Source organism: Anomalospiza imberbis, chromosome 9 (assembly GCF_031753505.1).
Source record: "Anomalospiza imberbis isolate Cuckoo-Finch-1a 21T00152 chromosome 9, ASM3175350v1, whole genome shotgun sequence".
Classification (NCBI taxonomy): Eukaryota; Metazoa; Chordata; class Aves; order Passeriformes; family Viduidae; genus Anomalospiza; species Anomalospiza imberbis.
This window is the reverse complement of record NC_089689.1, coordinates 27,307,531-27,334,601: the sequence shown is the minus strand read 5'-3', so window position 1 is coordinate 27,334,601 and position 27,071 is coordinate 27,307,531. Positions and strand designations below refer to the sequence as shown.

General features: G+C 47.9%; 1 protein-coding gene across 5 annotated transcripts; it reads right to left on the bottom strand.

Annotated features, from left to right (window-relative positions):
• Positions 1-6,315: 6,315 nt before the first annotated feature.
• PRKAA2 (protein kinase AMP-activated catalytic subunit alpha 2) lies at positions 6,316-24,396 on the bottom strand. 5 transcript variants are annotated; one of them, XM_068198848.1, is made up of 10 exons: positions 21,475-23,330; positions 20,774-21,437; positions 18,568-18,709; positions 16,515-16,608; positions 14,694-14,838; positions 13,759-13,846; positions 10,773-10,997; positions 9,268-9,772; positions 7,439-7,565; positions 6,316-7,222 (listed from the first exon to the last, which is right to left on the bottom strand). In XM_068198848.1, the coding sequence occupies exons 2-10, from the start codon at positions 20,871-20,873 to the stop codon at positions 6,984-6,986; spliced, it is 1,665 nt and encodes a 554-aa protein (XP_068054949.1). In that variant the 5' UTR covers positions 20,874-21,437; positions 21,475-23,330; the 3' UTR covers positions 6,316-6,983. The 5 variants fall into 5 exon arrangements, with proteins under 5 accessions (XP_068054949.1, XP_068054950.1, XP_068054952.1 ...); XM_068198849.1 differs by lacking the exons at positions 20,774-21,437; positions 21,475-23,330 and adding an exon at positions 24,268-24,396; XM_068198851.1 differs by lacking the exons at positions 20,774-21,437; positions 21,475-23,330 and adding an exon at positions 24,293-24,393.
• Between the last annotated feature and the right edge of the window lie 2,675 nt (positions 24,397-27,071).

The window sequence follows — 27,071 nt, the reverse complement described above, 5'->3', positions numbered from 1 at the left end:
ATGTGGTTACTATTAAGTGCATTGGCCTACATCCATCCTTGCAGCAAAAAAAAAAAAAAATAAATAAAGCACTCCCCTGTAAGCATGCGCAGCTTTGCAGCCCTGCCAGCTCAAATATTTGGATTTTTCTGGTGGAGAGGGAGAGTTTGGGGAGCTGGAGTGCGTGTTTGGCTTTGGCACAGGCTGGGACGTGCTCTGTGCCCTTCACCTCCATCCCTTTGCAGGGTATTGGCCCCAGGGAAGTGCTGGAGATGGTTTCTCCACAGGGTTTTTTTGTTTTTTTTGTTTTCCCATGGTGATATTTAGGGTTAAAACCTCGAAGAAAACACCCCCTTCCTCCACTCCTTCCTCATCCTCGTCCCCTCCAGCACTCCTTCACAACTCATGATGTCTATTCATCACCCCTTCTGTAAGCACTAGGGGAAAATCCTATATTAGCCACATGTGCAAGCTCTTTTTTGCCTCCCAAGGAAGTTATTTAGCAAGTTTCTCTTATTTTAAATGAAGGGATTTTTAGGGATCTCCCGTGTATCCTGTGACAGATGTGATGCAGCCCCGATCCCGGTGCCTATGGTGTTGTGCCCCGAATCCCTGGGAAACACAAACTTCTGCACTGCCAGAGGTAGCTGATTTAATGCAAGGATGCCTTGCAATACCCTTAGAAATATTTTTTGTTCCTCATGGACACATTCCAGTGCATGCAAAGAAGAAAAAGAGCTTGCTATGGGCTGACTCCAGATAATACAAAAAATGCTTTAGACACAGCAACTTAGATTTCCTCAATTAAACCACAGGTTGGCTATATTTAGGTCAATAGATTGGTCAGGAAATTAAACTCATCCTTTTTTTTTTTTTTTACCCTTTTGTAGTCTTATTGGTACATCCTAACCACATCAAAACTTACAATAATTCTCATGTGAGTGTTAAGCCCTGTTCCTCCACGTTTCTCCTCAAAAGGGAAATAATCACGATAACAGCTGCGAGTTGATAAGCCTGAGGGAGAACTGAAATTGTGTAAAAAGGGGATAGGACAGGGACAAATCTGGGGCACTCCCTGCAGCTGTGTGCTTGAACTGGGGTTACATCCTCCTGCATCACAGGCACAGAGGAAACAGGTGCCCAGTTTTGTCCCCAGCACTTTTTCTGCAGTGAAAGGTTATTTTTGCATGATGTCTTTAAAATGCTTCTCTCTCTTTACTCCTTGCTGTAAGGAGTGAAGATCTGAGTCAGCACATGTAAATACATGGGCCTGGCTCCTGGCATGGATTTTGGGTCGGGGAAGTTGTTTAAATTACTCATGTGGAAATTTTAACTACACCCCCTGCCCTTTTGCCCCATACCAAACCCTGAGGGCATCTGTGGTCCCACAGCTGGGATGTGCAAGGATCCAGAGGGAAATTCCACCAGCCAAGCCCAGCCTGCAGAAAGGGACTGTGCAGTAAGGAAATCCAAAGGATTTGTTGCTTTTATCTCTTTTCATCTCCGAGTTTATTAAAGTGCAAATGTCAACCATGGAGACAGCTATCACATGCAGTGCAGTACACCAAGAAACACTTTCCACACCATAAATGGAAGGAAAAAGGCTTCGTTGTGATTATCTGATGCACAAAGGACAAAACTGAACCAGGGCTCCGTGCCCTTCCGTAACAGAAAGTACTACAGCCATGAATTGGGAAACAAAACCCTCTCCAGGCCCTCAGATGACAGAAAATATCGAGAAGGATGGAGTGTTTATAGAGCTCAGGGTTTTTTTTTCCGAGCTTCATGTTAATGATATGTTTGAAGAACTTTTTAAAGTTCAGTATCTTTTTCTTAAAATTATAAATACATAATGTTATGAATCATAAATACTCCTTAGAGTATGAATTAAAAATTGCAGTGGACAAGTTCAGTTTACCTCTCTCATAGAGCTGAGGTTTGTCTGCCCAAAGATGCTGGGCCAAGGACACCACAGAAATCCTGGGATTCAGTTTTGCTTTGTGCTCTAAAAGAAGAAAACAAAACAAATGCATTGAGGTACAAACCACGTGAATATAACATGATACAGAACACATGAACATGCTTTCAGCAACAAGAATAAATATTACCATGGCTACAGGATCTACTTCACAGCTTCGTGAGATGAGGATAAATAAACTATTTCCAAACTTGAAAAAAAAAAAATAAAAATCAGAGATGAGTCTTACAAATAAACTTTGATTTTTAAATTAAGGCAGCTTCAGCAGGAACTTCAAGGCTTTTGTTGAAAACAGACTTTTTCTAACACCAAAAGTGTACTCGTGCTTGCAGGTAGAGCTCTCATTCACAGTCTAGTTGCCCTAATTTTGACGATTAAAATGAGCAAAGATCTGTGCATCGAATACCAGGTGTGCTCTCTGCAAAAGTCAGTGTTCCATCAGTAGGTGTCATGTGGGAACTCTGAAACCCAGTTCACCTCTCAGGCATGGGACTGAGGTACCTCTGGCTGAATCATTAACTCCATGGCCAGGAGGCAGACTGGGAATTCAGAATTACAAGAAGCTGTTGCATTTTTTTTAATAAGCGAATGATGAAAAAGGGATATATAAGGGGAAGGCTAAGGAAGCCAAAGGAAAGCACTAAATGAAAAGTCCATACTAAAGTAAGACCTTAAGAAAGGTGACTCTAGTAAGGTCCATCATATACCTGGAACAAAACCAGATCCTAAAACTTTCCAGGAAAGAAACAGCAGGAGCTCGAGCGGGGGTTGGCTTGGCTCATCCAGATGTGCGATTCTTCTTCCCTCTCTCCTCTCAGCTAATAAAAGGGTGAAGCCAAATAATTGCACAACAAATGGTACTTCAAGTATTTAGAAACACGGCCTGCATGTCTCAGAGGGGGGATCCTGCACGAGCTGGGGAAATTGTGCACCTCGTGAAACAAAGCTGCCACTTCCAGCAGTCCCGACGCGCAGCGAAGGCACGAGTTCATGTCCTGCACACAGCCCCCTCTTCCTCCTACAGGGCTGCACGCTGACAGTAAAGAGCAGTGAAATGAAAAGGAGTAGACAGAAGGGTTATTTTGTTCAAACCTCATCTATTCCAACACGAATGCCACTATAATCACACACAGAAACGTACACACAGCACACGCTAACCAGCTGGTTCACGTTTTTACAACACTGCCCATATATTCCCCTGTGCTTGTACACACCTCGTGAAATGCTAAAAACTGGACACACAGCTGAAGATGCATTTCTGACCCGCTGAAGGGAAAATAAAATATCCTGCTGCCTTTACCTGCTCAGCTCCAGCTCCTGAAAATAAACCTGCCCCAAACTCCATCAGCACCACGGCTTTGGCCAGCAGGGGTGGAAGGGCAGGATTCTCACAGCTCCTGATGCCACTTCCCCTCCCATCCCTGGCCAAGGCCATGCCGAGCCTGACGGGGTGAGCTAAGCTACTCATGGGCTTTACCTAAAAGAGGGTGTAAAAATAGCATTCCCTTTGTCCAGGTCCTCTCAGAGGCTGGGATTAGTGAGGGGTGGCAGTGTCCAGGGCACACACCTGCCCTGCTGGAAGAAAAAAACTGAGAGGTCAATGACAGGGATGCCACCTACATTTTATGTATATGCATGTGTGCATATGTAATATTTACATATATAGCTTCCAAGAAGAACAGCACAAGGTATTTCTGAATTAATTCATCCAGGAGCTGGAGGTTTCTGTTGGAGCCTATCTGAACTCTTTATCCTTCGCATTTTGTCTCTCTACCCCTCGGGCTGAAGCAAAATTTGGGTGAGCTTGTGGCTTGCAAAGCACAGCTGTTCAGTGGCTTCTGAAGAATTGCACTTGGAGTAATTCAAGTTTCTGTAGTTCAAATATTGTCTACCCTGCTTGTCCCGACGCTTGTGCACGTACCAGCATAACTCAAAAAGAGCTGACCACAGTGTAACAGTGTGGAAGTTAAACTCTTCCTCTGGAAAATTTAACTGGAGGTCAGCAGCTCCTCTGCAGCTGGGAAACAGAACACAGCCTATGTGAAGGTAAAATAAATAACAAAAAGAAGTGAAAGTCCTCAGAGTGTTCCAAAGTGCAGCACGGACTTGGGCGTGGCTGTGATAGACCGTTCAGTCCGATGTGGTCACTGAGGAGTGCTTCCACCAGTCCTGCTCCCTCCACTGCCTCTGCTGACCCTGAGCTGGGAAGTGCTTCAGCTCTTTGTGTCTCTCCATATGGAAAGCTGAGTAACTCTGACTGCCCTCCAGGCAGGACTGGTTTTGCAGATCCACACAGCAGTTAATGTTTGTACGGGTCGGAGAAGATGCCAAGTGCCACAAGGGGCTTATTCTACAACCTAAAAATCCCACCCGCCTCCAGGAAGCAAATATTTCCTCCCAGGGGCATTTGCTGCTGCTTAATACTATTAGTTCTGCTGGGTAGGAAATCCCAGAGGACAAAAGTCAATTTGAAAAAAGACATCAGTGCATCTACCTGCTCCTGAGCCCCAGACTGTAACACACCAGCCCCTTATCAAAGGGGCTACAGGTGCTGCCAGGACTTGGCAAGATGCTCAGCTGGGAGTGAATATTTGAAAAGCCTTTAACATTTGAAATACATTTCACTCATTGCTGTTTCCTGGATGGAAATTAATGCCCGGCCCTACAGCTGCTCCTGCTCCTTTGCAAAGGGGTTTATCCTCATCACCCCAAACTATTCAGGGCTCTTTGCTCATCTCAGCCTTGATCCAAAAGCTGCTGAAGGGCTGGGTGCTCCTCAGCTTTGACTCTGGGGTGAGGTTTGGGGTTTTATTTGCATGCAGGAGTTTGGATTCTCCATCCAAACTCACACCACAGCACTGGGGACACGAATCACCTGGCAGACACCAGGCACAGCACCAAAGCCATCCTCACCCCAGAGTATTTATTTAATAATCATAATGTAATAAAAGGCTCATTACAAAACCTAGGAACTACAAATATTTCCAGTATCTCTTACAGTCCAACCACGGCTGTGTTGGATTTAGTGTTCAAAAGCTTAACAGCAAAACTGATTTTTTTTTTCTTTTTTTTTTCTTTTTTTTTTGGAAGCTTTCTACTTTGTGCGGCTTCTGGAAAAATTGCAGCTGTAAAGTCACGTTAGTGAGGATCCAAGCACAATCTGCAACAAAAGTAAGGCAATTTTGTGGTTCTTTTTTTAAAAAAGGGACTTCAAACTGAATAGGTCCATTTAACTGCCAGTAGATGGCAAAAATATCCCGTGTTTGTCTTGATTACCTTAAATTATTAGTAAAAAAGGCTTAATTTGTTGTTCTCTTCCTTGCTTCTCATACAAACTTGCAGAAAGTATAAATTAAAGTGCAACTGTACAAAAAAAAAACCCTAGGAAAAAACCTCAAGGGGTCATAAGAAGATATCAAAAAGACAAATTACATTTTTTTTCAAGTTGAATGACTGCATACCTGGGACTAGCAAAAGTTCTTTGCTTTGTTTCTTAAAACAGAACACAAAATAAAAAAAATAAAAAATTAAAAAAAAAAAAACAGAACAAAACCAAACCCCCCATCCAACATTTTTTTGGCAAAGCCTTCATAAAGCTCTTGTTCCTTGATTAGACTATTACTTCATAATCAAGTAAACGGAATTAAATACCATGTCAAAGCCAAGCAGATGCCAACGCTACCTATTAGATTAATCCCATGTAATAAAAATAATAACTCTTTTAAACAAAGAAGTCACACATGCATTAGGGTTTACCCTTGGGTAACAAGAATTTAACCTTAAAAATCCCCGCAGTTCATCTTAAAAAATAAAATCCCATCCTTCAGATAGCCAGTAGCAAAGGAACAGTAAAATTCCACGTTGGGATATCCCTGCCTGGTCAGTGGAGCAGCAAAGGTCACAGTCCAGTGGGCAGCAGCAGGATGGGAGAGCCCTTGGGCAGGGGCAGTGAGTGTCCAGCAGCAGGGAAGGCAGATTTGGCAGTGATTTTGGGGAGGTGACAACAGGCAGAGCTTCCTAGGGGAAAGGTGAGAGGTGAGTGCTCCGGAGCTGTGCGCTGCTGATGGCTCCTGCCCATCAGGGATGATCCCAACCCTCGGGGGAAGCGCTGGGTTCTCAGGTGGGTGATCCAGATCCTGTCCTCTGCTCACCTGAACCCTGCTTGGGATTCAGCCCCTGGAGCCCCTGGTGAGGCTGGAGGGAGGTGAGAAAAAGGCAATCTGCCTTCAGCTCCGAGCGTGGCGAGCAGGTCAGTGCTGTCCGGAGCCCTTGGGCGAAATAAAGCACCTTAGGGACACTCCTCTGCAAAGAGTGGACAGGGACAAAGATTGCACCTTAGGGACACTCCCCTGCAAAGACTGCAGCTTAGGGACACTCCTCTGCAAGGACTGGCCTCCCCACAGCAGGTTTGCACCAGGACCTTTGCACATCCCACCTTCCCTGCCCATCTTCAGCAGGGGGAAAAAGAGAGGGGAGGGAGGTCATATTGCACTAGTGCAGAAGCATCTAAGCAGCTGCTGCTTTGGGGAGAAAAGTGTTAGAGAGGCTGGCACCTGGGCGTGAACACTGCAGAGCTGCTTCATCACCCTCCACTCCATCTCACAGAGCTCCAGGTCAACCCCTCTGCCCTGGCTCAGCCCAGCCTGCCCCTGCTCTGCACAGCATCAGGGAAACATCAAACTCCCTTCAGGAAGCATGGCTCTGCCTCCATTACCTCAGGATGAACCAGAGGGGAGGCTTTTTCCAAAAACTCAGTGATAACATTTGTTACTTTACAGCCTTAACATTTCCCATGGGGTTCACAAGGAAAGAAAAAAAAAAGGGATTGGATACATTTCTCCAGGCACAAGGAGAGATATGAAATTAATTTCCTTGGTGCCTTGCTAGAGGGGAGCATGTTTTGGGTCTGGACTTGGCTCTGTGGGGCAGTGATGGGGGGAGGAGGAGGAAGAACAAGGAAGCAAGAGGAAGGAGGGGGCGGACGAGTCAGCGCAGATCCTCACAGTGCGCAGAGGGGCCGGCGCCATCAGCGGGCCAGGGCCATGATGAGGCTGGCACACATCTCGAAGAAGTCCATGGTGTGGCTGCCCAGGCGAGGGGGCACCGAGGGGATGCTGCCCACGAAGGAGCCGCTCAGGGAGCCCATCAGAGACTGGCACTCGGTGGCCGCGGCCGCGTCGATGCTCAGGCGCGGCCGGTGCAAGCCTGCGGCCGAGCAGGAGCGCTGGGGCGTGGAGGAGCCAGACCTCTGCTCCATCACCTCGTCTTGAAAAGCCAAAAACAAAGGGAAGAAGAGAGAAAAAGTGGGATTAGTTTGGCAGTTGCAATGCAGGTGTGGTAATGAAATGGGAACAGCAGCAGAGGTGGATGGCTCGAAAGGGCTTTTGCTGAAATGACACACGTGTAAGCACTTCAAAATGCAGAGGGTGGTTCTTAAACTTCCAGGCTCGCCCTTCTACGTGTTCTCCATGTCCAACTCACCATCGATGCTTTTGAAGTCCAGCAGATAGCTGCGGTTGTCCACCTGGTAGAGCTGCAGGCTCATCTTCACGTAGTTGCCGGTCACGGGGTTCTTGCGGCGCACCCGCAGGTGGTAGGCGTTCACCACCTGCAAGGGGAAAGCTGCCCTCAGCAGGGAGACTCCAGGCAGCAACAGGAACACTTCTTTCCTTATTTTTTATAAATATGAGCAAGACATCTTCTGGGAAAAACAGTTTCTCAAAAGGACAACCCCCATAAAATGAAGCAAATGGCTTCATTTCCTCCTGTCTTTAAATAGTCTTCTTAAGGCTGTGATTCACCAGCTGCTGGCTGAGGAAGCTGCAGTGACCCATCTGCCAGGCACAAAACTGATGTTTGCTCCTCCCTCAGCAGCAGCCATGGCCACACGGACCAAAAAGTCCACCCGTGGGCCCACATGCATGGACAGTGCTGGTGAAATCAGGGCAAGCTGGGCAGAGCAGCCTCTCCCATCAGCACAGCTAAACCCACTGCTTGCGGATCAGCCTCAAGCCGAGTATTTCCCCTCGCTGCTTCCCACCTCACAATCTGCTGCATCGCATTTACAGTGAGATCTTTTCTCTGTGCCATATTTATGAAGCAACTGCGTGGATGGGAGAGTTAATTCTGATGAAGAGTCACACCTGAAGTTATTCTTAGAGTGGGAAAGGCTATTGTGAAACCTCCTCATATGAAATGAGCTCCACTGCCTACACAGAGATGTTGGGCTGAGTTAGGTTTTGAGGCTGTAGCAAAAATACAGCAGGTTTGTTCACTCCCTGTAAAGCCATGCAGCTAAAAAATGTCTGGCTGGTGTGGGCAAATGCACCTGGCCATGGTCCATCACCTGCCTGGTGCAGGGAAATGGGGTTTCTGGAAGCTACTTGGTTTTAAAGATGTAATATCAAAAATAAGGAGGAGTCGGGAGGTTTTAAAGAAGCAGCACAGTGAAATTCCCACAGTACAACACTTGGGACCTGGAGGGAGGAGGGGAGCTCCTCTGGTGATGAAGATCTGTGCTGAAATTCTCCTTACCTTGCTCCCAATGCTCACATGATGCTGCTGCCAAAGGCTACGAGTGAGGAGAGCTCACCTCAGGGGCTGCACCAGGATTGGGGCAGTCAGGCACAGCAGCAGAGCTCCAGGGCTAACTTAGGGTTTTATTATTCCAACTTTGAAAAGGACTGTGACTAAATGTTGCACAGTCCCAGAGAAATACCTGCAGTGAGTACTGTCAGCTAAAACATCAAGGTTTAAATCAAGAAGCTGAGCTAGACTGAGGAAACAACAAGTGTCTGAAAACACATCTGGTTTGTGAAGACTGCTGCATCTCCATCAAGGAAAAGGCCATCACATCAATGATACAAATTCTGCACCCAAGGCCTCCTTGCCCCTCATCTGTGCACCCTTTAGGACAATTCGAACTGTACAATTTCTTCCTGACAGGACCAGGCAGAAATAATGAGAGTTCCTCTGCTCAGGGGCACTCAAGATGACCTCGCAAGGAATTAGCCACTAAAATTAGAAATGTGAACAGCTCCTCTTATCCCTGCAGCTAAACAAGGCAGAATCATCTTTCCAGCTGAAGTCTTAGAGCACTCAGAACGAAACCCCTTATTTCACGCCGTAAATAAAGACCACAGATAAGCACAGCTGGCACCTTAATTCAGTGAGCTTGCCTTGAGAAGGAATAGCAGGGTTGATTGCAAGGTGGGGGCATTTGTCTGGAAGGTGAGGCTGTAACCACACTTCCAAACCTCCCTGAGTTTACGGGATAAAGGATGCTGGAAACCGCCCCCAGCACTCCCTACCTTCCACTCGAAGTCCAGCTGCTTCATGGCCCGGTACACCTCGGCCATGATATCATAGGGCTTGCTCTGGCTGCGGATCCCCAGGTGCCACTTGGCCTTTTTGACAGTCAGGGGCTTTGGCTTGGTGGTGTTGAGGGCGTCCAGGGGACAGCGGGCCTTGGGGCTGTCGGCGACGAGCGGCGGCATGCGCTCGGGGTGCGGCTTCACGCCCGGAGGGATGTGCAGGGCGCTGTCGTCCATGAAGGAGCCGGTGGGGGGGCTGGAGGCCAGGTAGAACTCGCTGGCCTGGTTCATGATGCGGCGGTTGTCGATGACCAGGTGGTAGGCCACGGCCAGCTGGTCCTGGGGGTCGCCGCTGTACAGGCTGTTCATCACCTCCGACTCCGTGCACTCGAACTTGTCGCACACCTCCCGCACCGCCTCGTCGTCGATGACCGTGGCGTCGTAGGAGGGGTCCTCCGGGAACAGGTAGCTGGGCAGCTCCTCCTTGAACCACTCGTGTTCCCTGGGGAAGGCAGAGGGGAGCCTTGCTGTGACAGGGGAGATGGGGAAAGCACCGGCAGCCAAGGGGAAAGCCCAGCTGGTGAACGGGGAGCAAAACCCAGCCCGGCACAGGGACAGCAATGGCACTCTGCACGCTGGGCTTTGAAGTGAGACCTCAGCACTTCCAAGGTTCTCACACTTTGGGATTCCCGTGGGCATAATGGAGATACAGAGCTTCAAACCTACCCAATTCCCATGCCCAATACCCAATTCTCACCAATTTACAATGAGGTAAATGATAATTAAGTGTCTAAAACTCACACAGTGCCTTGTCTACAGGTTCTATGTACTGACAGTAATCTCACCTCATGTGCTGCCTCTCTAACATGCAATTAAATCCTCTCATCCTAAGGAATTAAGAAATAAAAAAAGGAAGTTTGCATGGGTTTGCTTGAAGGGTAAAATTAAGGCCATCCACTGAAAATGCATTGAAAACCTGAGAATTCCTGGAAGCCCTAGCAACATTTACGTTCATGCTTAGCACATTGCTAGATGTAATAAATCCAGTCTTTACATATTAAGTTAGTAACTCTTGGGTTTCTCCTCTTTTTCTTTTGGATATACAGTAAGTACAATGATTACCCCCTTTATTTGGTACCCACAGGGACACGGTCTTGAAATACAGTAATGAAAAATAGCTGTTGGATATTAAGTTCTTGGGATTATTGCATGCTCTAGCAATGGTTTTGCTAAGTGCTGTTAAGAGATTTTAAAGGCTAGTTTATAATGCAATAAAATAGAATTTTAAATATTTGTATATTATATATATATATATATAAAATCTTTATCCTGTTCATCATCACCCACTTCCAGCCTGCACAGAAGGGGTGCAGGGCTGCTCTTGAATCACTTGGGACAAAAAACCATCTGGATTAGCTGACTACCTCAGCCCACCTGCCAAGAGGTGACCCCCAGGACAGTCACCAGAGACCCCCACAGGCAGCCAGCCCACTCCAGCCCACCTGATGTCCTTGATGGTGGCTCTCTTGAGGGGGTCCACCTGCAGCATGTGCATGAGGAGCGTGGCCACGGAGCGGTTGAGGTATTCAGGGATGTAAAACACTCCCCCACGGATCTTCTTGAACAGGGTGGGGACGTGCTCGTCGTCAAAAGGCAGAGTGCCACACAGGAGGGCGTAGAGGATGACACCACAGCTCCAGATGTCCACCTCTGGGCCAGCATAGAGCCTGCACGAGGACAAAGGCAGGAGAAAGCTGTCACCACCACCCTCTCCTCAGTCAGGGTGCAGGTTCTGTGTCACCACCACCCTCTCCTCAGTCAGGGTGCAGGTTCTGTGTCACCACCACCCTCTCCTCAGTCAGGGTGCAGGTTCTGTGTCACCACCACCCTCTCCTCAGTCAGGGTGCAGGTTCTGTGTCACCCACACCCTCTCTTCAGTCAGGGTGCAGGTTCTGTGTCACCACCACCCTCTCCTCAGTCAGGGTGCAGGTTCTGTGTCACCACCACCCTCTCCTCAGTCAGGGTGCAGGTTCTGTGTCACCACCACCCTCTCCTCAGTCAGGGTGTAGGTTCTGTGCCACCACCACCCTCTCCTCAGTCAGGGTGCAGGTGAGGGCACCCCCTGGCAGCTCCAGCAGGGACAGAGCTCCAGCCCACACCAGGGCTGCTCACGTGGCTCCCCCCAAACCAAATCTGCCTCAGCCAAAACTGCTCAGGGAAATGAATGGCAGGGCTGGCACTGGCTGCCCACACGCTCCCGTGTACAACCCTGCCTCCACCAAACTCTCCAAAAAGCCAAACCTCACATTTCCAAGAGCCCTGCCAGTCTGTTTGCTCCTGTGCCCTGAGGGCTCAGGCAGAAATTTCTGTTCATTGAACAAGGCAGATCAAACAGCAACAGATCATTCTATCTCTGAGTGTTTATTTTTGGTGTGCTCCCGCTTCTGACAAGCTGCCAAATGTGCTCTCTGCCATCACCAACTCAGGACACCCCAAATACACAGTTCTGCTGCCCCTGCTCATGTCTTTTTGCTACATCTGATGCCTCCCCAGAGATTCTGGGAGGCAACACTTGCCCTTGGGCTGTGAGGCCCAACCAAAATACAGAGGGTGAAACGCAGCTACAGAAGTCTCTTCATGAAACCTGCACTCACTCCTCCTGAAAAGCATCACTGCAGACCTATCAGTGTAGAAATCCTGCTGGTCGTGCACGTGACCATTCTCTGAACACCCCCAAAACACTTGGTCTGCTTGTGCAAGGGTGAGACTTTCCCTGCTGAGGCCAGGGACAGCAGCAAAGCCATTTTGGAAAGGCAGAGGCTCAGCTGGATGCCCCCTCAGCCCTGCCTCCATGCCCAACTCCCACAGATCAGAAGCCTGATTCTTTTGCTGCTAAGAGCACTGCCTGAACAGTTTTTTGGACCTTTGAGCCCAAATGAGATGCACTTTTATGGCTCTGAAACCTGAGCTGTCACACTCTACTGCTCTTGTGCTCTAGCAGGGAAGGCAGCAGGAGCCAGGAGCCAGCTCCCCCCTGCACCACACACCCACCAGCAGGGCAGGGAGGGTGGATTGTGCCTGTCCCCCTCAAATGCAGCTCTGAGGAGAGGCCAGCTTGGCACATTGAGCAGGGCCATGAAACTCAGGCAGCCCTGAGCCTGTAGGTGGGAGTGATGAGGGAGGGATGCAGCTGCAGCCAGACAAAAAGTGCAACATATGGGCTTGGTTTTGGTTTTCCTTCTTACTTTTGTTGCTACTAAGCTGCATTGCCTGCACCCTTGGAACACTCAAGGACTAAATCCTCCTTGCTGATCTGCCATGTGCCTTGTCTCCTATACAAATTGAAAAATGTGTCTGGCCTTCACTGAAATGGAAATACTATTATTATTTTTTTGGAATCCCAGTAGTTTCTGGCTTTGTCCCCTTCTTGACAATAAGGATTTACTTGGTTTCATTTCACAGACAGAGCTGTAGTCACAACAGGGTTTTTGGATGCTAGTCTAATTCCTGGGATGCTCTGCCAACACTTGCTCTGGTGTAAACAGGGATAAAATAATCAAAATCACAGCAAACACATTCCAAACAAAATGTTCTATTTAAAAGCTACAGATATAGGCAAAAATACATTGGATTAGGAAACGTAAAGCTCATGGCAAAGGGAGATTTTAAAAAAAAGGGGGCACATAATGAGATGGGCAGTTTGAAGAACCATTCAGAGGACTGAAAATTTGAAAATCTGTATCTGCAATCTTTGTTAAGGTATTACAGATAGAACTAGGGCAAAATGTACATTCTATGTATTTTCTGTTCTTGACAGCAAAATATAGGAGGCAACACTTCTGTATCAACACGTGGAAGTCCAATTCAACCTTGTGGGGTGTGCCCAACATTCCATGTGCTGTACAGATGTTTCATGCTGAGAGATGCAACCACATAGGAGGTTTGTCAATTCAATAAATCAGTTCAAAACAAAGCTCTGAAGGTTGAACCTACTGCCATAGCCAAAACCTCAAGCTAAAGGAACCAGAAGACAAGTATTTTCTTTACCAGTGCTGGGAAGGGATTAAAGATCTTCCTGCTTCTTTTGTTAGTGAGTGGTTTTCCTCATTAACACTGTGTTTTATATTACAGGTGGGCAGGAGAGGAGGGGGTGGCCTGGAAAAGCCTTTCCACCTGGAACCTCAGTATTTGCATCCAAAGAGTCATTTTCACCCTCTTTAATTAGCAATATAAACAGTCAACATCTGGTATTAATAATTCCTCCAAAGTAAACACCTGTAGCAAAACACGGTTTGCTATTACAGCTACTGAGCAGTAAAATAACCAAGAAAACCTTCAGATCTTTGCCAACAGATTCACCCAAACACAAAATCCAGGTTGGAAGGATTCAGCTACTTTTACTAGATGTGCAAAGCTGTTTCCAATATCAAGAACAAATTTAAACTCCATGTGCTCACATAGACTCTGATGAGAAATGGAATGTCTTACCTTCCAGAGATGACTTCGGGGGCTGCATAATTTGGGGAACCACAGCTGGTGCGTAGAAATTCACCATCTGACATCATGTTGGACAGTCCTTAAAAAAAAAAAAAAAAAAAAAAGAAAGCTTATTATACACTGATGTTTGATCTGAAGGTCCAGGCATGCTGGGCCCCATGTCACACAGAAGAAAGGCAGGGAAGTGGAGTGGGATATTTGGAAGGGAACTGTTGATATAATTTAGATAGACTTCTCTGAACTGATTTGAAAATTATTACTTTTGTTATTATTGTTGGGTTGTTTTTTTTTCCACATCCAACAAAGAAATAATCACTCCAGGCTAATTTTGCTCCTCTTAAGTTGCAAATCCCAGAGCACGGAGGGGAAGAGACATAATTCATCCCAGAGCACTTATTTCATATGGCAACTGGGTGGGGCTGTGAAATGAGTAAATCTTGAGAAGGATTTACATTGCTAGAAAGGACTCACCAGGACAGAGTTGGTAGCCCGGGTATTTTAATGGATTTCAATCCCTAATGCCACTTAGAGACTCCTGTTACTGCTGGTTGTAAAATGAACCGAGGCCAAGACCACATGGCCAAACAGAGGGAGAACATGCACGAAAATAAACGCACACAGCCAGCTCACCCTGAATTAGCTGCACCAAGCCTGCCTCAAACACAAATGAGGTAAATTTCACACCGGGTGATTACACTAAAACACAGCAGAGATTTACTAATTACTCGCTGCTCCATTCTCAGTGCCACTCCAGGGGCAGCCTGCAGCAGGCAATCCCTGCTGCTGCAGGAAGGGCAGTGTTTCCAAGTGTGCCATTCCCAGGTGCTGGTGGCTGGGGCAGCAGGCTCTGGGATTTGTACGGCTGCTCCACGGCCACGCTCCGGCGGCGCTGGCTGCGCCTCTGGAATGCTGCTGGGGTCACGTACCAAAATCAGCTATCTTTGCATTCATGTGTGCATCCAGCAGCACGTTCTCTGGCTTCAGGTCCCTGTGCACCACCATGTGCCTGTGGCAGTAATCCACTGCAGAGAGGATCTGCTGGAAAAGGCGTCGAGCTTCTGCCTCCTCCACCTGTGGGAACAGCAATGGAGCGTGGTGTGTGTGGCAGGCACATTCTTCTCTCTCTCTCAGGACTTTTTGATAGAGAAGCACAGAGGGAAGAAAGGGAAAACAATTTCTATTTCTGCTCCTTGTTTTCCCATGTAGAATGTGCTTGGGGAATTGTTTGCCTGGGGTGATTGCTTCATTGGATTCTGGTGAGGATTGTTTGAGCATGATGGCCAATCCAATCCACCTGTGGCTGGACTCTCCAGAGAGGGTCACAAGTCGTGAGTTAGTTAGATATGGCAGTTAGAACAAGTAGGTATGTAGTTTTAGTATCTCCTTTAAATAGTATATTAATGTATTATAGCATAATTATAATAAAGAAATCATTCAGCCTTCTGAGCTGGACTCATCATCATTCCTCCCACCGGGTTCACCTGCATTTACAATAGGTGTGCACTCAGGCAGGGGAAGGTTTGACTTAGCAAGGAGCCAAAAAGCTTCCAGAGTGCAGAGGGAAAACCCCAGCTTGCCTGCGAGCAGAAGCTGCAAATAAAGCAGATTTCTCACCCTTGCATTTTACAATGTGCCAGTGTTTGAAAATGATACAGCCCAGAGATGAAAGATGAGATCTCAGTTCAGCTGAGATGTCAACAGGGATTTAAAGGTGGCACCTATCAGACAATGGCCTGCTGTCCCAATGGGACTGGTACAGATCCAGGCTGGACAAAACACCACAGAGGATGCTGCTGGGAGCAATTCCTCATGGACTTCCCCTAGAAGCAACAGGTGAAGCTGGAATATCGTGGTGATTTTAATTACCCGTATAGCTAATAAAGTTGCATGAGCTACTATATTTTCAATTATTATTTTTACTGATGAATTCCAAAAAACTCCCTTCATGGAAAACTGAGTTTATGAATGCAGAAGTTCAGAAAAGATCCAAATCAGCCACTGAAAAGATCTAGGTGGGTAAAATGTGTGAGAAATCAGAACTGTACATAGAAAAGAAAACTGAGTCGGCTCCAATGACCACTACACTAATCTAACCCAATCTGCAGTAAATGTACGGATTTTGTAGCACAGAGAGGGAACATGTGATGGGCTGATCCTTCACCTGAACCCTTATTCTGGATGTCCACTTTGGCCCATTTTCACCTCCTTGCCCTGCAACTGCTCCACAAGGCAGCGATTTTCCTTGTAAGCAAAAACCTCACATTTCACAGGTGATTTATACCCAGTGGGACTGCTGGCATTTGAAAATGTTGTTCAGATAAGCCACATCCTTGAAAAGCCTTCAAAGAACCTGACGTGGAACCAAGAGGGGGGTCTGGGAGAGGTGAATGACTGGACTGGAGACTTCCCCTCCCATGCCATAAATTTGCTGCTGATCCGTGGGGGTTTTGACAGGCAGCCCATAGCTAAAAATCACAAAAATAAGCCGGTTTTCCAAATATTTGCCCTAAGCAACACATTACCTTGCATATTTTGGTTTGAAGATCAAAAATACACCAGAGAACGCTGCGAAAAATCACACGCAAGTTTTGTGCGAGCCAGTACAAGACACCCCAGATGGGATTGCTGTGAAGCAACTTCTATTTTGGGCCTTAACCTTAACTGTGCTCCCTTGAGCAGTCATTTTGCTCCTGATCACCTTCCTCTTCCCACACAAGTGTCGGGGCTGACTCGGGACCGGCACTTACACGTCCGTGCTTACAGATGTAATCAAACAATTCACCCCCAGACACATATTCCATCACCATGAAGAAGTCTGTTGGTGTGCTGATGACCTGGTACCTTCAAAAACACAAGCAGATTAAAAAAAAATAGGTAATTAGGAACAGGGAAAGGCTTTTAAACAGATTATTAATTCCACATCAACGCTTCAGATAAGAATTTGTTGGGATCTTGCATTTGCAACTGCTTTCCACCTCTGAAAAGCTGTCTCTTGTTTCCAGTATAATCTTTCACTTGTCTGTGAAAGGACCTTTTTTTCCAGACCTATGATCTTCCTTCAGCCCTTTAAACAATCCTCTGAAAGATCTGCCAGGCAATCTTACCACTTAGGACTGCCTTGACTTTCAAATTTCCATTTTGGGTAAGATCTGCAACAACAGCTTCAGCAATGAAGTCCTGGTTAGCTCGGGGCAAGGAGAGGATCCATCTGGTTTCCCTGATATCAAGAAAAAGGAAGATAAAGAGCTCTAGGCTAGAGAGAACTTCCTCTAGACAGGTACAGAAAAAAAAAAGGAGACCCCCTAAAGTTATTTTTCAAATATCCAATCTCTCTAGAATGGAGGGAAATCCTTCTAGAATGGGGGGAAAAACCCAGAGTATCACCTTCAACTTGCAGATTGATTCTCCATTTTCCTTCAAAACGATCCCTGAGTGCTGCAAAGACATTTCAGTGTCCCAGCTGGAACAAACTGCCAGTGATCAGCTGAGGTCAATGCAGCCCCAGGAATTCACAGCAGCACCAGCTGGGACCTCCCTCTCTTTTATTTCAGATTCATTGTTTTGTTGCTGTTGTTTTTGGTTTTTTTTTCCAGATGAATTTTTTCCAGATGAATTGTATTACTTTTTACAGGACTGTAATTTGAAACAAAGGGATTTCATCAATTTTCAGAGGCTGGCAAGGGAATGTGGGATACTCCCATAAAGATCAATAGCATCAACCTCATTTTTCTGAAGAGCTTTGGACCCAGACAGCTAAGCTACTGTTAATTGCCCCAATATTTCTTTTATATACATTTAAAAACTTATTGAAAGAGGTTTGTGTGCCCCAGTCTCCTCACATCTTTATCACTGTATTTCATGAATGCAACATGTAGCACAGGACACAGATATGGTCAAACTGGATTTAATTTTTATTGCTTTGACAAATGTGTGAACGGGATTTGACTTGCAGGATGCTGGGCACACAGCTGAGGAGTCTTGCTGGTGCTTTTTTCATGGAATAATACCAATCTGTTCTCCAATAAATCCATGGAACTGTGAAGTTACTCTAAAGTCAACAGTTGCTGCATGGTTAGTTATTTAACTATAGAGAGAATTTGTTTTCCCTTGCCTCTAAGTCTCAGGTATTTGCTATATCTCATGCCAGTTTTAAAGCTGACCTAAATGTCAACTTACCCTTGCAGTTACCATTCAACAGCTTTCTTTTATAGGAATGCCAAAGATATTATCGAGTGCCTCATTAATGTGGGCTGGCTGCACAAGCTGGGGATTGAGCAGGAATCCCAGAGGCTGCAGTGCAGGTGCTGATTTACGACCCCAACTCAGGCTCATCAAAGTGGAGACTTTCAAAACTTATGTCTGAATAATAAATTTTGAAAATAAAAAAAAATGTTCTTTTAAGCTCCGGATAATCAGTCCATTAAAACATAAATCCTACTGACTGGAGGCCAAGGTTTCTCTCTCAGAGCCTGACCATGCTGCAATTCATGGAATCATAGAATGGTTTGGGTTGGAAGGGATATTAAAGACCATCCCATTCCAACCCCTGCCATGGGCAGGGACACCTTCCACTGTCCCAGGTTGTTTAAAGTCCCATCCAAACCTCGCCTTGAACACTTCCAAGGATGGGGAAGCACAGCTTCTCTGGAAAACCTGTGCCAGCGGATCATCTAACGCACAAAAACTTGACCAAACACAATTTTTACTGCTCTATTCCATCTCCTGAAACCCAGCTGGCTGTGTGTGAGAGATCTTTGTGCACAGAGGAGCAGCTGCACACGTGGCGGGGAGGGTACTCACAGTTTGATGATGTGAGGGTGCCGGAAGAGTTTCAGGTTTTGAATTTCTCGTTTGATCTTCCCCACCACATCCAGGCTGCGGATTTTCTGCCTGTTCAGTATTTTCACTGCCACTTTGTGCCCTGTCAGCTGGTGTTCACCAACTATTAGAGAGAGAGAGAGAGAGAGCATTGCAAAGTCACTAAACAGTGCAGCAGGGTTCACACAAGCAGCTTAGGGCACTATAAGCAAAAAGCCACTTCTGAAGGGAAAAAAAGCAGAAGATGAGGGTGTGAAGTATTGTAAAGTTTTTGTGTCTTCACTGATTTCCCAGTGGAGTCATAGAAGGCAGAAGAGAGGGGACTTATCTGCCAAAAACACTCCATTAAACAGAAGAGTGAGTTGCTGGAGGAGGTCATACCCCAAGCTAATCTGCAAGGATTTATAGCATGTAAAAGCTAGATTAATCAGAAACAGATATATTTAAATGGCAGTGGAGAATCTCCACCATAACATGTTAGTAGACAAAATCCCTCATAAACCCAGTCTTAAAACTAGACCATCACACTTCTTTTTTTAAAAATGGTATGGGGATTTTCCTTGCCCAAAATAGGACTGCAGGATTTGCATTACTAAAATGAATTTCTATTTATACTTCCCCCAGCATGCTTCTTGCTTTGATGACAAGCTGCAGGAACACTGCTGGACTGCAGGAGCAAACTCTGCTTTTAGGAAAGATGCAAACTTCAAGATGGGTTTTTTTTAAAAAATGCACTTGGTGCATTGAGATGCTGATGTTTATCTCCTGTGTTCAGAGAAATATCATACCCATAAACTGGGAGGAGCAGCCCCACTATCACTGGGGGAATTGTAATTAATGATGTGAAACAAATTCAGCGTGGGATCCATTTGTTATCAATGAACAAACCACACAAAAAAATAAAAAAGCTCCCAGGAAGCAAGATTTATATTGAAATTGAGAGCAGAAAGAGCTTAAAAACGTGGTGTTTATCCCCAAAAAGGATTCTCAGGATGAGCTGCCCTTTCTCAGTATTTTCCAACAGAATATTCAACAGAATGACACACGGATGGTTTCCTAAAGCCTGCACAGAAAAACCTGCTTACAGTAAATATTTGTGCTCTCTAATTACCAACATCACCCTTCCATTGCAAGGAGTTAATTATTGCCAGCAAACCTTGTTATTACATTATTAGAGCCTGTAATTTTGGCAGTCCTAATGAGCTGATCAGAAGCACCCGGGGTAAGCAGGAGGTGTGAGAAGGGCAGGGCAGCAGCACTCAGGGCACACCAGGTCACTATTATTAGCTACCAGATAAGACCTGCCAGAGATTCTTTCCTCAATAAGAGCATCCTAAAAATAAAACACTTTACTGCCCTTGAAAATTAAAGCACCACTTTGCATGTCCATTTTATTCCTCGTAATACTTAAAACTACTAGATGAGGGCATGAAAATAAACTCAGCTTTGCAGCAGAGATGCAATTTAGGGATTAGCTGAGGGCTGGAGGAGGCAGATAATTCCTCTGGTGCAGTGCAAGGAGAGTGCTGTAAACAGTCCAGGGAGGCATTTTCCCTGGTGAATCCTTGGGGAGAGGAGAGAAGAGCAGGGCAGTGCTGCACAGAGGCAAAGCAAAGTTTTTTCACTGAACTAGGAGGAAAGCCCTGATTCCTACCACCCTTTGTTTCAGGAGAGCTGAAAGGCTTTCTGGCCTTGCCTCAGCATATGCTTTGAAAATTTTTTATTATACACTAGGGAAAAAAAAAATGGCCATGCCCAGAATGAATAATTATTGTTTTTAATACTATTGCCAAATAGTTCATCCCCTTTCCCATCCGTGACAAACAATGTGTAACTGCGAAGGTTTGCTAGCACAAACACATTAATAATTAAAAATAAACAGCCTATTTTGTAATCCATCTTTTGCTTACAGTAAGCATTAGATACAGAGATATTATTGTTTCTGTCCCCAGTGACTTGTTAAGCCTCCTTGAACTCGGTGAGAGAGAGACAAAGAGGGAACACAATTCCCTATGTGGTGGGAGACTTTTAAGCCATTGAGGGCTCTCTGTGGCTGCAGGAATTGAGACATGGACAGCAAGCACAACCCTCCCTCTGCTCACAGAGTCACTGTCTCTGAAGCCCAGGACCACCCCAAAAGTGAGGGGCAGGTCCCAGGTCTCCCACAGGCATGGAAGGGGATCCTCACCCCAAGGGTGGGCAATGGTGGCCTTGGCTGGTGGTGAGGACACCTCCTTCCCTCTCACTGCCTCCCCAGATTCAAAAAGTGGAAAGGAGACTTTTGACATTTACTTATTTTTATAAAAGGGAAAAAAAAAAAAGAGGAGGAATAGCGATTATAGCACCATGAGCACAGATAATAATTAAAACCCCTTGACAGCATGGGTTTTTACAGCACTTTTCTTTATCCTACCAGCTCAGGCAGCACAGGCAGTTAACATTTTTGCAAATGCTTCAGGGCAATATAGAAGCTTGTGGAGGGGTGAGGAAACTCCTTCCCTATCAGCTCTGCTGGCCCTTATCTCAGCCCAAAGTTAAAAATGAAATCCATCCAAAGCATATATTTAGCAATGCTGTATTAATTCTGCCCTGGTGCCACTTGCCTGTGTGTTGTCTCAGCCTCCCCCTGTCCTCCCTCTGCTCAGTCTCCTTTGGTTTATCTTCCCTCTGACACCAAGTTTGTTTTTCAGCAGCAATGCTACAGTGCCTGGGAAAAATGGGATCTGATCCCGACTGGAGCCCATGGGGGTGACACAAACACAACAAATGTGTCACTTTTGTGGCAAACAAGCCAGGCAAAGGAGCCAGCAAGGCCCCGTGGGTGGCATCACACACACAAAATATCTGGGTTACTCTGCTGGATTTTGACTGAAGCTCTCCAGGCTGCACCCACTGTGAACCTTGCTGGGATCACAGGAGAGCTTTTGGGGACCCACAGGGTGGGACGTGCACAAACACAATGTGTCTCATCTATTCTTGCCAACCCCCAGGGAAGGAGATGCCAACTCCTTCCTCCAAGGTTTTGCTAAACTCCCGAATCCAAGATCTTCTCCGCAGTTCTATTTCTGCAAATTATTCTGATTTTCTGCAAATCAGAATATTTTTTTTCTGCAAATAATTCTATTTTCTGCAATTTATCTTTGGCCTGGAGGACGGGGAAAATAACTATATTTGGTAAAAATGCTGTGTGGCAACTTCAAGTCTTGACATGACACCTCCTGTCCATCCACCACATCAGCTCCTGCCACCTTCCTCTCTTCTAACAGATGCTGTGTCCTCATCCCTACTTCCAGATGGAATTTAAGTATTAGCACCAAAATCCTGCCCTCATCTGCCAACCTCATCGCTCCCCTCCGTGCCTTGCGTGGACTTTCTGTAAAGGATATCAAGAAATTGAATGGGCTTAAAACAAAACAGTTTCTTGCAGTGTTCAGCCAGTTTTTAGGAGGATCAGTTCCCTGATGACCCAGGCAGTCAGGGACTTTTTCTGTCATGTCTCTGGCTCCTGATGGCTCAAAATGACTACTCAGCTCCAGCCATGAGTTCAAGCTCTGGTTTGTACTCCATGTCACTAAATCCTCCCTTTCACTGCCATTTCTTATTTCCCTAATAACAATAATCCTGAACAACTGTAAATTATGATTTCTTAACTTTGACAAGTAAGGCAGCAAAAAGTGCCAAAACCTTGTGCAAGGCAGAATTTGAAGAAAACACATCAGCAACAAGAAATGTCATTGATGGCACCTGACTTCTCCCTGAAAAAGCAATTACTATACACAACACAAAATGCTTGAATCAATCCATAAAAAACTCTGCTTTTCTCATGTGAATACAAGTTTTTCTAAAGCTCATTCTATTAAAATGCTGTAATTTTATATAAATGGGAGATTCCATTTTTTCATTTCAGTTCCCAGTCTCAATCACAAACTTCACCTGTCAGTTGCAGGCAAAATATTAAGGGGAAGAAAACCATATAAAGGGTACTACTCACCTATAAAGGATTTTGAGCTAGGAAATATCTTTCATGTTATTTGAAATGTTTCTTTGGAAAATGTCCATTTTTACCACACTTGGGTCATATGTGGGGTAGGGGGTATTTGTGCTAGTTAAGGGAAAAAAAGGCTATTGTTGGTAGGTTTAAATTGGTCTGCAAGGAAAAAACCTTCCTTTGGAGCAGTTTTGAGGTCTGCTAGTACACACAAGTGATTTAAATGGTCCTTACTGTTAGAAGTATTTATTCTGATAATTCTTTAGACAGTAAATTTGTGGTTTGGGATTAAACACAGCAATATATTTTTAGGGACGTGATTAATGGCCACAGGTGGACTGAGCTGCAGTGGTTGTGGTGGTTTCTCTCATCTGTTGTCCATTTGGGTTTATTTTAAAACTCCGGGAACTGAGGGCAGGCACAGCACCCCTTTGCCCAGCCACATCCCAGTGGGGTGGGGGGACACTGAGTGGGACAGCTGCTCCCCCAGCTCGACTTAAACCCATTTCCTACTGGGAAACACAGCTTCGACACTGAATTTTGTTGGTTTTCTGATTTTTTTAGTATCTTGTTTAAAAAAATGAAATTTGCACGTAATGGCAGAATCCACAGGGAAAAAAAGAAATACAAATATTTGCAAACCTCACAGCCAGGTAAAGCAAAGCCTTCAGGATTTGAGCTGGCTTCTCTGGCATGACTGGCCAAGGAAACCCTGTGTGGAGCCCCAGCCTGACACAATCCTCTCATCCTGCAATCCTGGAAGGGTTTGGGATGGAAGAGACCTTGAAGTTCATCTCATCCCTCCCTCTGCCACAGGCAGGGACACTTCCCACTATCCCAGGTTGCTCCAAGCCCCGTCCAACCTGGCCTCGGACACTTCCAGGGATGGGGCAGCCACAGCTTCTCTGGGCAATCTGTGCCAGGGCAAGAATTTCTCCCCAGTATTCCATCTGACCCTGCCCTCTGTCAGCACGAAGCCATTCCCCCTCGCCCCAGCACTCCACGCCCTGCCAGAAGTCCCTCTCAGCTCTCTTGCAGCCCCTCTAGGCACTGGAAGGTGCTCTCAGGTCGCTCTGGAGCCTTCCCTTGCCCAGGTGAAGGCGCAGCTGGCTCATCGCTGCCCGCCCGACCCCTCCACCCCCGCGGGGCGCGCTCGGCGCCGCGGGGCGATGCTCGGCGGGGCGGCAGCACGCAGCGCCTCCGCTCCCAGCTCCTGGAGCACGCCCGAGCACCTGCGGCCCCTCGGGAAGCACGGCAGCGAGCGGCGCATTCCCGGCACGGAGCGGCAGGATGCCGGTGCGCGCTCCAGCCTCCCCATCACCTCCCTCCGAGCGCGGGAGCGAAGTTTTGGTGGGTGCTGCTGGCAGCACGGGCTCCGGGGGCTGTGACAGCCCGGAGCGCCGAGGGGCGAGCGCTGCATCTCCCACCAGCCGCCCGCCACCGCCGCATCCCCGCCGCCGGCGGCCGCCGCCTCCCCGCCCGTGTGCCCCGGGCACGGCTCCGCCGGCCGCTCCCCCCGGGGATGCCGCCGAGGGAGCGGAGCCGCCGAGGGAAGGAAGAGGAGCCGAGGGGAGGCAGCGCAGCCGAGTGAAGGCAGGCGATGCCGGCGCGGAGGCCGCGGAGCGGGAGGAGGGAGGCGGCGGCGAGGGGCGCACCCGGCCCGGCCCGGCCCCGCCCCGCCCGCGGTACTCAGCTCTTGACTTTGCCGAAGGTGCCGACCCCCAGCGTGTCCCCCAGCACGTAGTGGCCGATCTTCACCCGCCCATCGTGCTTCTGCTTCTCGGCCATGTTCGCCCCCCGCCGCCGGACCACAATGCACAGGGCCGGCCCGGCGGGGCGGGGAGCGGAGAGAGCGGAGCGGGCCCGGCCGCCGAGGGGCGGGGAGCGCCCGGCGCGCCAGGTGCGAGCGGCGGGGAGGGGACAGCGCCCGCCGCGGGGGCACCTGCCGGGCACACCCCCTGGGGGCGGCACCTGCCGCGGTGACGCCCTCCGCGGGTGACACTGCTCGGGGCTGCGTGCTCTGTTGCCACGCACCTGCCGGGGGTGACATGGCATCCTTTTAGAGAGGCATCTGCCGGGGGTGACATCCTTTCAGAGAGGCATCTGCCGGGGGTGACATCCTTTTAGAGAGGCACCTGCCGGGGGTGACATGGCATCCTTTTAGAGAGGCATCTGCCGGGGGTGACATCCTTTTAGAGAGGCATCTGCCGGGGGTGACACCTTCCCCGGGTGACACTGTTTGGGGGGTACATTCTCTATTGCCCTGCACCTGCCAGGGGTGACATGGCATCCTTTTAGAGAGGTATCTGCCATGGGTGACATCCTTTCAGAGAGGCACCTGCCGGGGGTGACATGGCATCCTTTCAGAGAGGCATCTGCCGGAGGTGACATCCTTTTAGAGAGGCACCTGCCGGGGGTGACACCTTCCCCGGGTGACACTGTTTGGGGGGTACATTCTCTATTGCCCTGCACCTGCCGGGGGTGACATGGCATCCTTTTAGAGAGGTATCTGCCATGGGTGACATCCTTTCAGAGAGGCACCTGCCGGGGGTGACATGGCATCTTTTTAGAGAGGTATCTGCCATGGGTGACATCCTTTTAGAGAGGCATCTGCCGGAGGTGACATCCTTTTAGAGAGGCATCTGCCATGGGTGACACCCTCCCCGGTTAGCACTGTTTGGGGGGTACATTCTCTATTGCCCTGCACCTGCCGGGGGTGACATGGCATCTTTTTAGAGAGGTATCTGCCATGGGTGACATCCTTTTAGAGAGGCATCTGCCATGGGTGACACCCTCCCCGGTTAGCACTGTTTGGGGGGTACATTCTCTACTGCCACGCACCTGCCGGGGATGACACCCTCCCTGAGTGACACTGTTCAGAGGGTACATTCTGTATTGCCACACACCTGCCAGGGGTGACACCGTCCTCGAGTGACACTGTACTCGGGGTGCATTCTCTATTGTCACCCACCTGCCGGAGGTGACATCCTTTTAGAGAGGCACCTGCCAGTGCCTGACACTCCTCCGGTGACACTGGTCAGGGGGTACACGCTCTATGACACTCAGCTGCCTGGGGGTGACACCCTCCCCGGGTGACACTGTGTGGGGGGTACTTTCTCTATTGCCGTGCACCTGCCTGGGGGTGATATCCTTTTAGAGAGGCACCTGCCTGCGGGTGACACCCTCCCCAAGTGACACTGTACTCAGGGTACATTCTCTATTGCCATGCACCTGCCTGGGGTGACGCCCCTTTGGAGCAGCATCTGCCACAAGGGACATCATCCTCTGGTGACACTGTCCTCCGTGTGCACCTTCAATTGCCATGCACCTGCCTGGGGGTGACAGCCTGGGGGTGACACTGTCCTCCACGTGCACCTTCAATGGCCATGCACCTGCCTGGAGGTGACAGCCTTCTTTGGTGGCACTGTGCTTGGGGAACACCCTCCCTGCGTGTTGTGACACCCTCCTTGGGGTGCTGCCACCCTTGGGCTCCTCCCTCCTTGGGGGTACACCTGCCTGATGTGGGGACATGGCCCTCCGAGCACACCCTCCATGTGGTGTGCCTGGCTTGGTGTGGCACACGTCAGAGAGGTGCTGGTGGCACTCTCCTTGGAGTGACAGCCACCCGAGGGTCACAGTGTCCTCGAGGTGCACCCTTCTCTGCTGTGAGGGATGCCACACCTGCCCAGGGATGCGTCCATCAGAGGGTGGCACTGTCCTTGGGGTATGTCCTGCTTTTGATGCTGCTTCCTTGGGTGGATCCCTCCTTTTGGTGACACTGCTCACCAGCCAGGGGAGCTGCTTTTGGTCCCAAGGGCACATCCCCACAGGAGGGATGCTGGCTGTGAGGGGCAGGGCTCCAAAGGCACCCTCTGAGGCTCAGCTGTGCCTTGGGCTGGGAGACAAGGTGCACTTAAGGGACACTTTCAGCCAGAATTCCAGAATATTTAATAGTGAAAGCAGGATGTTCTCCCTCCTGTGTAGAACATAAACTTTGTCTGGACCACATGAATTGTTTACATTAAAAAAAAAAAAAAAAAAAAAGAATGGATGCACCTGCCAAAAAAGCAGCATGATTGAACACCAAAATCGGCACCTAGCGTATCTGGGAAGTGGTCCTGCCACATTTTAATAGTGTTAATTTGTAGCTCTTTGTTTCTCATTCAGCTGCACGAAGTAGCAGAAGGCAGTCACAAATGCAATCTCTGCTCCAAGGTAATAAAGAGCTGTTTGGGAAGCTGGAACAGTGTGTGTAAACACAGGGTCCCCGATAAAATAATGACCAGCCTATGCAACTGTGCTATCATAAATAATACAACGGCAACTTAATTCTAGAAATCCAATAACATAAATAACTAAAATAACGAGCTGGGGGTAGAACAGGAAGGTTGCTGTAACACAAAACCGTTTGTAGGATAATGAAACCATCTCTGTTCAACCAGAACAATTGATGTACGTGAAGGCATAAGAGAAACAGGGTTTACAAACAGTAAACTCC

What these genes read in the sequence shown, in the direction of transcription:
- PRKAA2 (XM_068198848.1), bottom strand. Translation starts at nt 20,873, where the DNA reads ATGTCAAAAGTCTCCTTTCCACTTTTTGAATCTGGGGAGGCAGTGAGA. An exon ending in CCCGAAGTCATCTCTGGAAG is followed by an intron (nt 10,998 to 13,758) that starts GTAAGACATTCC and finishes GTCCTCGTGCAG; the next exon opens with GCTCTATGCTGGCCCAGAGG. An exon ending in AGCTGGACTTCGAGTGGAAG is followed by an intron (nt 7,566 to 9,267) that starts GTAGGGAGTGCT and finishes TTCCCCTTGCAG; the next exon opens with GTGGTGAACGCCTACCACCT.